At 42.1% G+C, this 15170-nt stretch overlaps 1 protein-coding gene across 7 annotated transcripts in view; it reads right to left on the bottom strand.

Moving 5' to 3' along the window:
- MSANTD1 (Myb/SANT DNA binding domain containing 1) overlaps window positions 1–15170 on the bottom strand; it is a 104758-nt gene that overhangs the window by 34991 nt on the left and 54597 nt on the right. For 4 of the 7 annotated variants that reach the window (XM_019479090.2, XM_059721532.1, XM_059721531.1 and 1 more), the window contains 2 exons: window positions 12117–12209; window positions 11436–11700 (listed from right to left, as the gene is read on the bottom strand). In XM_019479090.2, the coding sequence (XP_019334635.1) occupies window positions 11436–11689 (254 nt within the window). In that variant the 5' untranslated portion in view covers window positions 11690–11700; window positions 12117–12209. Of the gene's footprint in view, window positions 1–11435; window positions 11701–11817; window positions 11911–12116; window positions 12210–15170 lie in introns of those variants that run through there. The other 3 variants (XM_059721533.1, XM_059721530.1, XM_006262641.4) reach the window with 2 other exon arrangements.

Raw genomic sequence — 15170 nt, 5'->3', positions numbered from 1 at the left:
CTTCAAGAGGAGGTTGGATGGGCATCTAGCTGGGGTCATCTAGACCCAGCACTCTTTCCTGCCTATGCAGGGGGTCGGACTCGATGATCTATTGAGGTCCCTTCCGACCCTAGCATCTAGGAATCTATGAAATCTCCTCCTCCCCCTTGCTGAAGATGTCCTTCCAGAATCCTGTACAGGCATCAGATCTACCAATGCCAGCTGCACGTCATGCGTGAGCTGGCCATTACAGACAGAAGTTTTCAACAAGTCCATTGGTGGCAGCTAATTGTTTATGTCATTGTGCAACAGAAACCGTAATGATGTCAAGGTCATTCAAGTCATGCAAGGGGCTGACTACTGGTTGGATTTGCAGATAATTCAGTCAAAGCCAACCGAAAATTCAGCTGAAATACTGCATTGCTACAGATAAGTATAATAATAAAAACTGGCAAGGAATGAAAGATAGCTCCTGCATTCTAGCCAATCCTGTTAGAAATTGCTAATAAAATACTGGCTTAGATACCCTTTAACTGACTGCTGAACCATGTTTGAACATGATGATCCTGTGATATCTAACATGGCTTTCACTGTCATCAAAAAAAAGCCTTTGATAGTCATTTCAATCTCTGAAATCTGATGGACAGGCTCAGGGGTTCTGAAAAGTTTCTTACAGTTCTGCATCAGTTCCAAGAAGGACTGTGTCGCAGAGCACTGAGGTGCCCTGCTCCTAAGAAGGAAAAAAAGTGCTGGGGAAGGACCTCTAGCAGGGAGGGACGAACCCAGCTGCGGGTTGCCAGGGCAACCAGAGGAGGTCATCTGACCAGAAGGGGCAGGGCCTGGCTCCCATATAAAGCCCAGGGGCTGAGGGCAGGCTGGCAGTTCCCTGCCAGCTGCCAGAGAGGAAGGAGCTCTCCCTGAGCAAAGGTGCAAGGAGAAGCCTGACTGCAGGTACAGCCCAAGCCGGGTAAAGGGTGGCGCAGCCCTGGGATGTTTGAGCAACATGGTTTTAGCCGGGCAGCTTTAAGTTCTGTTATAGCCAAGGGGGCTTGTGTTTGTGTTGCTGTTTAAAACCGGTGGTTTGGGTGAGGCTATTAGGGGTTGGAGGAGGCCTCATAGGGGACCCACAGCAGTGTGGGAACCCAGCAGCAGCAAGGGTGCAGCATTCGGGGGGCACAGACCCCAGCCCCAGAGAGGGGCAGTTGAGAAGCCCCAGAGAAGGGGGTGTTGACGAGAAGCCCCAGCGTGGGTATGGTGAGCCCCAAAGAGAGGGCAGTGTTTGGGAAGCCCCGTAGGAGTGGGTGCCATTGTGGAAGAGCCCCGAGGAGGGGGCGGCGTTGCTGTGGAAGAGCCCCGAGGAGGGGGCGGCGTTGCTGTGGAAGAGCCCCGAGGAGGGGGCGGCGTTGCTGAGAAGTGCCAGAGAGAGGAGGCGGGGAGAGACAGGGCCGCGGAGAGCCCGAGCACCAGAGAGGGTGTAGACCTAGACCTGACAACGTCTATTCCAGCTGCGAGGCTTGGGGCGTGGTAAGGGGGTGGTTGGAGCCACACATAGCCCATAAGCCTAGGGTGCCCCTGAAGCACCCATTGCAGAGCGAGACCCACAAGGGGCCCAGGAATCCACGGGGCAGAGACTACAGCAACCCGTGTCCAAGAGGACATAAGGCAGCCTCCCATACGTTTAATCTCCATCAAAGACGTGGCGGGCAAGAAGTGAGGGTGCTATTTGGGCCAACTTGGCACAGGAAGGGGGCCTTGAGATCACGGCCCTCCTGCAGGACCCCGCCGTGACAGACTGCATAGCAGTGCAAGGACTGTCCCTGGTCGAACTGAAACTATTCCTGTCATTAATGAAATGAAACAAGGTTCTATTCTTGGAATCAGAATCAATTTTGTTCACGCTGCTATATGCAACACTTGAAGAAGGCAACTAGCAACATTCCAGTTATTAAGATTCTGCACCTCTGAAATGTTGTTCAGTTGCACATGATTGCAAGAAAGAGTAAGTCACTACTCAACTGCTCCATGAGTTGCTCTATCTAGATGACAGTGCATTCAGGTTTTGGGCTCAAGGTTATATTTTAATGAAGACTGAAGTCATGCAATACTTGGTAAAAGTTACATGCTGTCCACACGGTGTATTGATGGATAGTGGCTTCCTATAATTCATGAGTTCCACTACCTGGATAGTATGCTGAAAAATCAACTTAGTATCAATGAAAAAGTTGCTTCTCCATGATGAAAAAGTTTGAGCACTTGGCAAGTTGACCAAAGCAGTTCTGGAGGCAACCAGAAAGAAAACTCTAAACAAGATTACACTTAGTAAGTCTATACTATTTTGTTTCATAGGTGAGAAATCTGGACATTATACAAGGCAACTTTGGCAATAGCTGGAGAGAGTTAACTAATGTTTCTTGCATTCCTTCCTGAGGACCAGATGGCTTGACCAAGTACCCAGTGTTGAGATGCCACAGTGAACCAGCTGGCACAGCAGTGAAACCTTGATAACAATGGCCTAGTTCCTCTGAGTTTGTCATGCTATATACATGGGCAATAACTGCATACCTAAGCAGCTGTGGTATGGTTAGTTGGAGTGTGGTCAGCAAAAGCAAGGCTGGCTGAAAAATCATTCTGCACCCTTACTAGATTTCCATCTTGTTCAAAGCAGTATAACAGCCGAATTCTGGGAACTACAGCTGCAGATACAGTGATGGCATGTGAAGTTCAGAGAAGGTGTTGACCTTTTCAAGCAGCAAAACAGTGCTGATCTGCAGGAAAAGCATGTCAGGCTTAAGAAGCAACAGCAGCAAAAGTTACAGATCACATATTATCACAGGCTTTGTGGGCAGCATTGGAGGAAAGTAGTTAAAGTTTTTTGTCAGAAACTAGCCTAGTAAATTATATGTCACGCTGGCACTACTAGGAATTCTCCCAAGGATATTCCTCAGGCTAAAAAGGGTAGATTGCTTGGCTTTAAACATCCTTAGGTGGATCATCCCACCCATAATGGAAACAGGCTTTTGAGGAAGTATCCAGTTCTGCACCTGCCTATAACTGTAAGGATGCTGCTGCTATACACCACCAGACAAGAGGGCGGACAAGTGGCTCTAAATGCATTTGGTGAATAAATCTTTTGCTTCCTCCTGACACTTACAACAGCACCAGACTAACTACAGTAATCCTAACAAAGTGAGGCAGGAGCGCTATGTTGGCTTGAGAGGCAGAAGCAGCAGCCACTGACTGTAAGAAACCTGGACTCAGGGGTAGGTAAGAATGAAAGGAGAAGTGAAGATGGAGAAAGAGGAATGGAAAAGAAAAAAAAGAGGTTAGAAGTTTAAAAGAAGAAATGGGAACATGGCAGATGGAGACTGACAGCATTTTGTGATATAGTGGGTATAGAAGTACTTTATTCCAACTCCCAACTCTACTCCACTGTAATGGACTAGAGCACAGGTAGATCCACCCCGTTAGCAAGGGTTGAGCTCCAGAGCCATCCAGAACCAGGAAGCAAGTCAAACAGCCAAAATCGGGTACCAGGAAACAAGCTGAAGATCAGAAGCTAAAAAGTCAAGACCAGGAGGTCAGACTGGATACAAGGCTGGAAAGGGCTTAAATATTGACCAGCTAGGTGCTGACCTTTAATACCTGGGTTGCTATTTTCAGTTGCTAGCTACTAGTTCCACAGGATGACCAATTACTCCAAACACAGCTGCAAAGACTACTTCCTTCAGGTAACAGTTTCATAGTTGGTAGGGTCGGAAGGGACCTGAGCAGATCATCAAGTCCGACCCCCTGCAAGAGTACTGGGGTCAAATGATCCCGGCTAGGTGATTATCTAGCCTCCTTTTAAAGACCCCCAGGGTAGGAGCAAGCACCACTGCCCTTGGAAGTTGGTTCCAGATCCTGGCCACCCTGACAGTGAAGTAGTGCTTCCTGATGTCCAGGCTGAACCTACTCTCAGTCAACTTATGGCCATTATTCCTAGTTACTCCGGGTAGTGCTTGGGGGAACAGGGTCTCTTCCATTCCCCGCTGGTTCCCCCTGGTAAGTTTATAGACGGCCACCAGATCCCCTCTCAGCCTTCTCTTGTGGAGGCTGAACAGGTTCAGGTCCCATAGCCTCTCCTCATAGGGCCTGCCCTGCTGCCTCCTGATCATGCGAGTGGCCCTCCTCTGGACCCTCTCAATGCTGGCCACATCCCTCCTGAAGTGCAGCGTCCAGAACTGGATGCAGTAATTTTGAACTGGTTCTAGTTGGGGCAGATTTTCGCCCAGATTGTTTGTTAGCCCTGTGATCCTGACATCCAAAAAAGATTGCATTGTGATAAAATAGTCAGCTATAAAATCATTTACAATATCACTATTAAGTGGTCAATACCCAAATTCAGCTTTCACTCTACTCATTTAAAAATGTTTCCTGGAATTGGAGCTGGAGTCTGGAACAGTGGACACCTCTCACTGCTTTGGATCAAATGTCCCCCCAGTATAATTCAACTAAAATTAGTAGCAGGGATGAATACCTTGCTACTATGGTCTCTCCCAGCTCAATGCATCAGTACAGCACCAGGTGAAAAGAAGGTTTTATGTCAGCACCAATGTAAGGGCAAGATTTTTTTTTAAAGAAAGCAAAAATGAAACTACAGGAACCAATAAATGCTGGGACAAAGACGTACAAAACATAGCCTTAGTTTAGGAGTCGGCAAAATACAGCTCATGGGTCAGATCCAGCCTACCAAGTTGTTTTGTCCATCCCACGGCAAGTCCCTGAGCCCTGCCCATCCCAAGTGCAAGGGGCACATGCAGCCTGTCCTGCTGCCCCTGGGCACGCAGCAGGGCTGGGGCAGGACAGCAGTCCCTGCAACAGCAGCTCCTTCGAACTGCTGACACTAGTGATACCGCCATTGCCGGACCCAGCTCTGCTGCCCAGGCGCCCTGGCCCATCTGCCCGGACCCACCACCAGGTGCACCAGATATAGTGGGCAAGCAGGTAGGGTCTCCATGGAGACCAGACAAGGACCCGTGCAGGCAGGGTACACTTAGCTGGGAGCACGGATGGAGCCATAAGCGGGCAGGGATCAGCATATAGGCGTGGGACGGACAGGCCTGGCTGGGGCTCAGGCTGGGATCACAGGGCGGTGACAGTGCGAGGCTGTGCAGGGAATGCATCATGATCTGCCCTGGCCCCAGCCTTGGCCCCGCGATCCTGGCCCCAGCCACCCATCACACTCCTGTACACCGCTCCCCACCGGCCCATGGTCCTATCCCATGTGCCCACTTGAGCGCACCCTGCCTGTGTGGGTCCTGGGCTGGTCTCCATGGATACCCCACCTACCTGCTCCATCCGGCACCCCTGGACCACTTAGAGTTTTGGTGAGCTGTTGTAGGCTGAGGTGCGATGGGGTGCTGCCCCGGCCCACAATAGCTCACCAAACCTCCCTAAGTGGCCCTCCAGCCCAAATAATCGCCCTCTCCACCTTAGCTGCTCCCCTTGGAGCAATAGAGCTGAAGCAATAAGAGTGAAGAAAACCAAAATATCCGACAGTGACAGATCACCAGCTCTACGCAGTACATCAAAATGGAGCCCAGGTCTATACTGGAAAGGAACCAATGGGATATGGGAGGTTTACAGAGCCCAATAAAGGAACTTGACTTGTCTGCAGTTAATTACTCTCAGTTGCTAAATAAAATATGGACACTCTTGATATCCAGAGTTAGTTCAAAACCACGCCAAATCAGAAAGGACTGAAAATTCTCCCCAGTGAGTTAGTAATTCAGTGACTTAGAAGTCCAGTTCCAAATAAACAGGTATGTAAGGTACAGAAACCATTACCACCACGCCTGAGAGTCTAGTTGGCCATGTTATTGCACAGGAGCCCACAACCAAATAAGCACTAAGGGCACGTGCCAGAGCCTTCTGCCTCCTGGACTGAAACATGTTGACAGAGCAACCTGCCCCAGCCTGATCCTTTTTTGTGGATAACACGTTCTCCTCTATGTATATTAATCCAGCTTGAGTGTTTTAATGCCTTTAAAATAAAATTATCAGAACTTTACATTTTAGAGGTTTTAAAAACCAGTATGATTTAGTTAATACAAACAGAGACAATTTTAACTTAATTTTTTACTCTTTCTCTGCAGCACACTATTGCTGTTTTTATTTCTATTATTATATTTGATATTACTACTTGCCTTTGAAGAATGGAAACAAGACTCATCTCTCCTGGGGTTTCTAGAAAAAGCTTTTAAAATAAATAATAAATAGCACTGTTCCCAAACCAATCAATGATGAAGGAAAAAAGATATATGAAAGTACAGTACTTAAGTTGTGTATTTGCTATGAATTATTGAAACTGAAGAGAAAGCTGGTAAAATATTCAAATTGCATGTTCTCCAGTAATTTGCCTGCACTTATCTTTGACCATTTGCTGCAGCAAAGGTCAAAAATTCCAGTCACAACACCATAGACTGTAGTGAAGAATTATACAAGCTACCATGTTTCATTGTTATCATATACACGTAAAAATAAATAAATAAATATAAACTAATCTTTATTCAAATCTTGCATCTGATTCAAATTTACCAATCATTACCATTAATTGACTGCAATTTGAATTAAAAAGTAACAGCTGCATCCTGTTTCCATAGTCTTTAGGGTGGGGGAAGGGGATGCAGAGGGATGATGGCAGCTTTGCAAATAATAACATTTATATTCACTCAGTTATTTTTAAAACATCAGAAGGAATTGGTCAAAACCATCACATGGGATAATGTGCAAGCTCTATAAACCTTGTATTATATTTACAAGACTGCATATTATTTGAGCACGAATCTAACAGCAGCCAATACACATTGCATTGTCACATATTCAGATCAGTATATTAGTGGTGACAGGAATGCATTTTCTTTTGGAAGGAATAATTACTGGGTTATATGTGGTGAATGTCTCAAATAGACCATATAACAGAAAGAATTCAGCACTGATAATAAACTGCTGGAGATGGTTTAGTAATCTATGCAGTACTTTGAAATCTAGTCTATCTGAAACTAACTCTGAATCCCAGCAGAACTGTCTCAGCCCTTCATCTTTCCAAAAAAGATAAATGGGAGTCCACGCCATTTACTACACAGGTGTCTTTCAAAGAGAGCATTAAAAACTGGTGGCCTGCCTGTCTTGAACGGATACTTTCTTGCACTTTCTGTGAAAGCTGAATATTGTCTAAGTGGACCTGCCAAAAGTTTTTGCCCAGTCAGTACAGGCCCTCAAGCCCCTGAGATAGCTATATTCCAGGAGTGCATGAAGCAATTCCTAAATGTGTTGCAATTCTGCTAACAGTTATTTCAAAGCATAGTTCTTATTACCATAAAATGATCCCTCTGAATCACTAGAATTATCCACAGTAGTGCATCGGAAAACAGGAATTGTCCACCAATCAGACTGGTGGCATCCGTATTTATTGCATCTTGGGTAGAGGCAGAAGGCAGAAGTAACAATTACTGCTGAACGCAATGCAAGGGACCTGTTTGTGAACAAGTCTGGAATAATTTGTTCATAATGGCAACTCATTTCTAGCTCCAGACAGCGGTGCCCTGAAACATACCATTTTAAAAACACTGAATATCTACAAATCATCATCCTGTCAAATGTCTAATCTTTTGTAACTTCTAGCAACTATTTTGCAGGTATATCTCAGTGATATCCAGTGGGGATGACAACCATATCAACTATATGCTGTGTAAAAAGTATTGCCTTAATTAGTTTTACATTTCTTGCTTTAACATTTTTTGAATAGCATCAGTATTCCTGTATTATGGGAAAAGAAGCACCTGGCTTACATTCTCCAAAATGAATTTTTTAAATGTTTTTATGCCTCTGGCATGCTGCTGTTTTATCTTCTTCCTAACTAAATAGTCCCAACTTTTCAATCTCTCCCTATCTCCCTATGCAGAAGTTTTCCATGCCTCTTGTGTCGCTCATCCTCCATATCTAAACACCCCGCTCTTTATGGTGCATCTTTTTTGAGATAGGCAGGGTTCGAATTACACTCGGACGCTTGCAGGGGATCTGCAGCGGTGGCAGCCGGAAGGAGCCGCTGCCACCTAAGCTGCTGAGAAAGGCATGGGGTGGGCCGGGGGCTCTCATCTCTTATTGGCCTTCCCAAAACCCTCCCTCCCATATTTTGAACCCTGGAGATAGGGTGACTTGTAACAAAAACACGATTTAAGGGAACTTACTAATTTATATAATGGCATTATGGTATTTTTTAGCATTATTTTTATTTATTTATTTATTTTTATTTACCCCAAATATAAGACTGGATTAGGAGTGAACTGCTGTGACTAGAGTTCACATACACAGAGTAACTTAACCAGCTGACTACAGTACTGCTAATAGTATAACTGTAGCACAGTGATTCTCAACCAGGGTGCCATGAGATCCTTTTAAGGGTGATCCTCGATATTAATACTGTTCAGTGTGTAAACACTGACACGATTCACAAAATAAACCCAGAGCTTTCAAATAAAAAGCCACAGTGTGAAAAATATTCTAACTTGTGGTCTTTCCTAATTCTTTGTAGGAGAAAATTTGATTTATTATTTTTTTCTTGGTCCAGAAACAAGTGAAAGCTGAGAGCTGACGTTTTCTGAGGGGCACCTTGAATTTAAAAAGCTTGAGAACAGGCGCTGTAGCAATATATAACTCAATGCAACCTACAAAGCCCACCCAAGAAATTGCACAAATAGTCAAGTGGGACATTGGTCCTGATATCCGGGCCTGTTAGTTTCATGCTAGCTCAATCATGTCTATCTGAGCTACAGGCTCTACAATGACCACAATGTAGACATACCACCCTTTTTCCACTAATTTTTGCTCCCCACACTGCACAAAGAGCAAGGCTTTCACTGAACCTAAGCAATAGGTTTAGTAATGTTTCAAAATCAGGCCATGAAGTGCTGTGTGATTCTTCAGACTGAAAGGCATGACTATAAACATAGATTATAAAGAAAATCATGAAACAGTATTACCCATTTTCCATTTTGCACCCCTAAAGTTACAGATCACTCATATTTGCACCATGAGAATCCCAGGGAGTACGGTGACGGGGATATCACATTTACCATTGAACTTGCCTGGACGGTAGAATCGACAAAGTTATTCAAGCAGCTACTTCTTTCAGGAAAAAAACTGTTGAAGTTAAGGAGGGAAAATAGTATTTTCCTTTCTATCAGTATCAACTAAGCTTAGTGGCTATATTAATAGGCACTTTAGAAATACCAAAGGAAGTATATCCCACGAAAAAAAAAGAATCTAAAATCTGTTATTGGATGCTGAAAAGTAGTAATAAATTACCTTCATATCTCAGCTAGTTTTTCTAAATACATACTGCGGATCATTTTTCACAGCTGAATATAATTGTTACAAAATATTGTCCTAAAATAGACCAGGCTTTCAGAAACTTGCATTTCAGTTCATGCCACAGTGCATTGAGGATACATTGAAATGTAGTGAGGCATGGTATATTCTCCAAGTATTCTTCAGGCAGCATAATAAATATTAAAAATCAGCTGCCCAAAAGCAAAGCAGACAGCAGAGTGATAACCAATATCATTTACAGATACATCACTGTGTTTTCTAACTCCACATATTAATCTTTAAAAAAATTGGGAGTAATATATTTGCTGCTTTACATCTCTATATAGCATAAGCCCCTGCTGAAAAATAACAAAACCATCATATATTTAAGTGCATTTTTGATTCAAGGACACCCTGAAAGCAATATCATGCAGCATAAGGCAGTCTTCAGACTCTTCTAAAATGGCATCTTAATTTGTGTGTGTAATGCATTACAGTTAAGTGCATGTTGCAGTGTTGGGAAGCACATCAATATGCATGAAAAGCGCATCTGGAAGTTAATGAAAGGATAACTTCGCTCATTAGTGTGTGCATGCATGTTTTCATTTGCTCATTGCCAGTGCTTTAAAACAAGATCTTTAATTAGAAAAATTTGGGATGGTCCACCTGATAACAAAAGGGGGAGAAAAAAACAACCCATCTGGAACAAAAGCTGACAGAAACTACATGCATAGCAATTACAGAGCTTAATATTTTAAGTGGTGCTGCTAGACACCTGTAAAACGTAGGGACAACAGGATGTATTTGGGAGCAGAGGATTCATAACTTATTGGACTTTGCAAAGGCCTGGCTTGCAAGAATTCCTGCATTCCAGTTGTGGAGCCAAAAGTAACTTGCTGCGTGACTTCGGGCAAATCCAGTTTCACTATCTGTAAAATGGGTGAGGGGTGTTGTGAGGATTTAGTACCAGGCTGTAAAGCACTTCGCAAATATAAAGCACTGAATATAAAAATGCCAGTTTTAGCATTATGCAAACCTTATCTTAATCATTATGCTCGTGGGTCTGACAAATGGAGGAAAGGGAAATTCAAAGTTAGATTTGGCTTACAGGATTCTCCCTAGTTTTCTTTTTGATAAGTAACATCTGCATTAAATATAATAAGGGTGCCCTAAAGAAAAGCAAGCAATTTTAACATGGTTGCCTGCTGTAATAACCCTTTTTATTATTATTAATACCAGCTTTGAGGAGAGATTAAATAAGAGCCACATTTTTGATTTTCTTACATTACAAGCACATAACTAAAATCACCACTTAGGCTTTCCAGTATGAGGCAGTTTGTGTCTGACAAAGATAAGATTAAAAAAAGAGCTATGCATATATTTCTGCTCAATTCTAATTTTTCTCTAAACAACAAATGTAGAAATTTCTCCCCAACTTCCTCTCATGACTGATACTGCCTATTCTTCATCATGTAGCTCCCTCTGCCCTTCCCCCACGCCTTTGGAGCTGTATTTACAGTGCACATTGATTGTGTCTCTGCAGATATAACAGTTCTCTCGCGTGTGCTGCTTATAATTATAGCAGTGTGTGTCACTCCGTAATAAGACATCCAATTATTTTTGGCCTCGTGGACTGTAACCCTTTCAACTTGCAATGCCCAAAACTGGGAACTGAAATCCTAAATAAATGAGTCTGTATTTGAACTTTTCCTTCTAACACAGATTCTAACTGGCCACTTCAAACTGCAGTACTTTAACTGCAAGGAACTGCTGCCAGCTAACATCATCAGTCCCTAAGCAATAACATCTGTTTTAACACTACATACATTTTGATCCTTATATTTCCTAACACACATTACCTATACAAAACAAAGCAAGACAAAGTTGTGCCAGAGTTTGAAAAATAAATGGGGGGGGGGGGGGAGGGGAGGAGAGAAATGAACAATGACGTAATAGAACTGACAGGAGAGCATTTTAAAAGCGATAGGAACAATCGTTAATCTTTTATCTATAGATTTCCTCTAGGAGATTCTTCCTGACAGGCAAATACCTCTGCACTTTTCCTGCTAAAATCTCCCAAAAAATAACAAGAATTAACTGAAGCTTACCTGTACTGGAATGTCATATTTGTAATTTTTATCTTTATTTCCTCTCCGTGGCGAATTTCTCCAGTCATTTCAAAGAGTTTGTTAGCCATTTTCTCATAAACTTTGGCATTCCTTTTAGTTTGTTTCAGTTCATCAAAAAATTCTTCCCAAACCAGCATTAAACCTCTCATTTCTGCATCAGTCCAGTTTCTGGCCCTTCTGTGTTTCTCAGTCTGAGAAGAAACAATGTAACTGGGAATTTCTGCTGCAGCCATTGCTGACTGACCTAAAAGGGTTTTAAAAGAGGACACTTAATATAGATTGAGTTTTTAGTTTAGGTTTTTGTAGTGCAAGACATGCATATGTGGATAAAGAATTTGAATGACAACAGAACATATGAAACCTTTTTGCAACAGCTTGAAGCTTGAGTGCACAAAATGGGGCCTACATCTGACAGGCAGGAATTTAGTTAAAAGCTTTTAAACAGAGAAACGTCATTTTGATGTCACGTTTCCATAGCAACAGAGCAACTGCATAAGCTACAACAACAAAAACCTTTTAACTGAAAGCCAAAGAATCAGGACAAAGTTGACAGGCCATCAATATTAAAGCTTTTAAACACTTTAGGTTTAACAAAAAAAGATCTATGCAGCCTTTGAGAAGCTACTTTTAAGTTTCTACTTCTTTTTAGCTTTCCCTTACCTTTTAGGCAGACAATCTGCTAGCAGGGGGTCATGGTCGCCTGAACGAGCTTTTAAGTTGCGCCTTGACAGACTCTCTAGGAGGTTGCAAAGACTGAAGCCATGTACACAAAAAAAAAAAAAAAAAAGCTTTTTACAAAGATTTTCTGTAAAAAGCCTCACACACCTTTATGAAACCTATCTGTATCTACAATATAATGCATGTAGAAGCAGACCGTCTCATTAAAAGGTGTCTGCATCGGTTTTCAAGTATACACACAAACAAACAGCATTTAAGTGAGAGAGAGATATTAATTTTTTTTAATCTGAAGCCATTTTTTCCCTGAGATGTTTTGCTGCTGATAAACATATACTGCAGTCCTGTCAGTACGAATTTGCCTTTTGTAGGTATGCATTACCGTGTGTGTATTTTGTATTCCTAGTAATTTAGATGCTATTTATGCTATTTTATGCAGCCTGCGTTCTGCCTTAAGACTGCAGCAGAGACATTTCACCTGCTTTATGGAAGACCTAAAAGGACTATTCAATGAATTTTTTTTAAAAGGCTGCAAGATGCTTAGAACTGTGAATAAATTGCTCTGTTGTAAAGTAAGCATTTCGTGGTAAAGGGCTAGATTCTGCTCAAAGTTACGCCAGTGAAACATCAGTGATTAATCCTATTACAATGTACACCAAATTAAAGGCCAAATTCTGCCTTTACTTCCACCCATAAAACTTCATAATATCTTTCATTAAACATAGCAAGATGCATAGGATTTAGTAATTCAAGCAACGTGATAAGCTCATACAGAAGATGTTAATTCTCTACATCCCAAGTAAAGCTGCCTCTTGCATGAAAAACACACCATTGCTTATTTTCAGTCTCAGCGTATAGCAGCAATAACGACCTCACTGCAGGGCATTTCCTGGAGATTAATGACAGGCGGGGGTTAATGGCTTGAGGCTCACCCAGCCAGTCGTTAATCCCCAGGAAATGTTCTGTGCTTCAATCCTTAATGCTTAAGTATCCTATAAATTGTAAGTCTTCTCATAACCACATCCTTGATCTTAACAACAGTTAAAAAATGCACAGATTGGGTTGCATCCTGGAGAGTGAGAACACATAATGGTCCTAAAAGGCATGTTAAATAAAATTTGTAACCTCACTGTCTTTCCTCCATTTTAATTCATTACAAATTGCACCAAAAATGCACTATAGAATAAATGAAGGGGAAAAAATCAAAATTGCTCCACCTAAGTATTTCTAGTGACCCACCCCTGAAATTTTTCTATGTGGGAAACATTCCTGCTGACTCGCTTCTTTAGACAAAACTTCACATCCAAGTAACGTTGTGGCATTCTTTTTTAAACTGCTAGCACTGCAGCCTAAGAACCCTTCTAAAAATTGTAAATAGCACCATATGTTGTCATGATGATCCTTGTATGGCTTGTCTCTTGGGCACCCAGCTGGGAGACATCACATGATCAATAGACAGATGGTGGTCAGCAGAGGATCAACTAGCAACAGGTTAATTTTATTAATTTATTTCTGCATATATTTTTAAACATCCCATCACATTACCTTGGGTTACACACAACTATGCTAATTAAAAACAATTCCAAATTCAGCTAAATAGTTTTAAGGCTAGTGGCAAAGGACAAGGATAATACATTTAAGAAAATAAGATGATCACTTAGGAAAAAGGTCTCTAAGCTATTGCTAAAATTAACGAGTTTCTAATTTAGGACCAAATAATGATCGTGCATTTATATAGAAGCCTCTATCCAAATAGCACCTAAACTACTCTTCAACAGTTTGTTAATCAGTGTGGGCATTATTCTGCCCTGTCATTTATCCACAAAGACTCTGAAAATATTTAATACTTACTGTAACGAAAAACATATTAAATGCTTCATATAAAACAAAAAAATCTCAAAGATATAGTCTTCTGCTGCTTTGTAGAACCAATCTAGTTTTAGATAGGAAAACTAGGTAGGGAAAGGATAGGATGGAAGGCAACAAGGACAAGTTCTTCATGTGACTGTCCACATATATTCTATTTCTGGTGCTCATACACCTTTTTGCATACAATCAAATTATTTTGTACAGCAGTGTCTGTAGGACCTGTGTTTATGTCAGACCTCAATTCTTCTTACTACCCATGAGAGCCAGGATGAATCCCTGCAGCATCTGCTTTTCTGTGCACTGCTAAATTCTACTTCTCTTTTAGTTACTAGGGGGGTTATTAGCAGAATTACTAGTCTAGCATAGTTCCAATAATTTAGTTTAACATCTGTTCTTAAAAAATTCCCTCCATCATACCAGAGCTGTTCAATTATGAAGGAATCCAAGTCTCCAGGATTCAAAATCTGTCCCTCTTCTGAGACCACCATTTGTAATAATGAGACATAAGTACCCCTTCTCCATTGGTGAAGCACACATTCCAAGTAAGTGCTCACTCATTTTGTATTTGTTTGTTTTGGTAATAGGTTAAAAAAAAAAAGTAAGGAAACCCTATGTCAGACTTTTCCTCCTGAAACTCTCCATATGGTCTTTAAACCACAGAGGGATAAATACCCAGTCCATACATCTCTTCCAGTGTTTTAGTAATATGTGCATCTACTCCAAAATATAGCACTTGCTCTCTCTCAAAATAGTTACATTCAATCATCACTGAGTTAAGAACAGCAACTAAGACTACAACAGTCTAATCATCGCAGGAAAGGGTGTTCTCAAGGTGACTGCAGACACGTCTCCTTCCCAAAGACGTGCAAAAATCAAAGCATAAATTCCATTATATATCTGCTCCCAGTCATACTTCTCAACCAAGAGCTACCTGATGGGCCAGTGAGTTGCATCAGATAACTCTGCACTGATTTGTCACCCGGGCTAGAAACAGACATTCAAAAAGCTGGAGCCTGAATTGATTCAATCTTTGCAGATTAGTCTAACCTGCCTAGGTTGAACCAATTTGTAACTGTACAGACATTCCCTCTGGACTGAGGAAATGTAGGCACATGCCTGCAGTTGCTCAGGCCGGGAGCCCGGGGGGGGGGGGGGGCCCGCAGGGGAGGG

Source organism: Alligator mississippiensis, chromosome 2, assembly GCF_030867095.1.
Source record: "Alligator mississippiensis isolate rAllMis1 chromosome 2, rAllMis1, whole genome shotgun sequence".
NCBI lineage: Eukaryota > Metazoa > Chordata > Crocodylia > Alligatoridae > Alligator > Alligator mississippiensis.
Note: the sequence above shows the minus strand (reverse complement) of the source record. Positions and strands in the feature narration are given on the sequence as shown.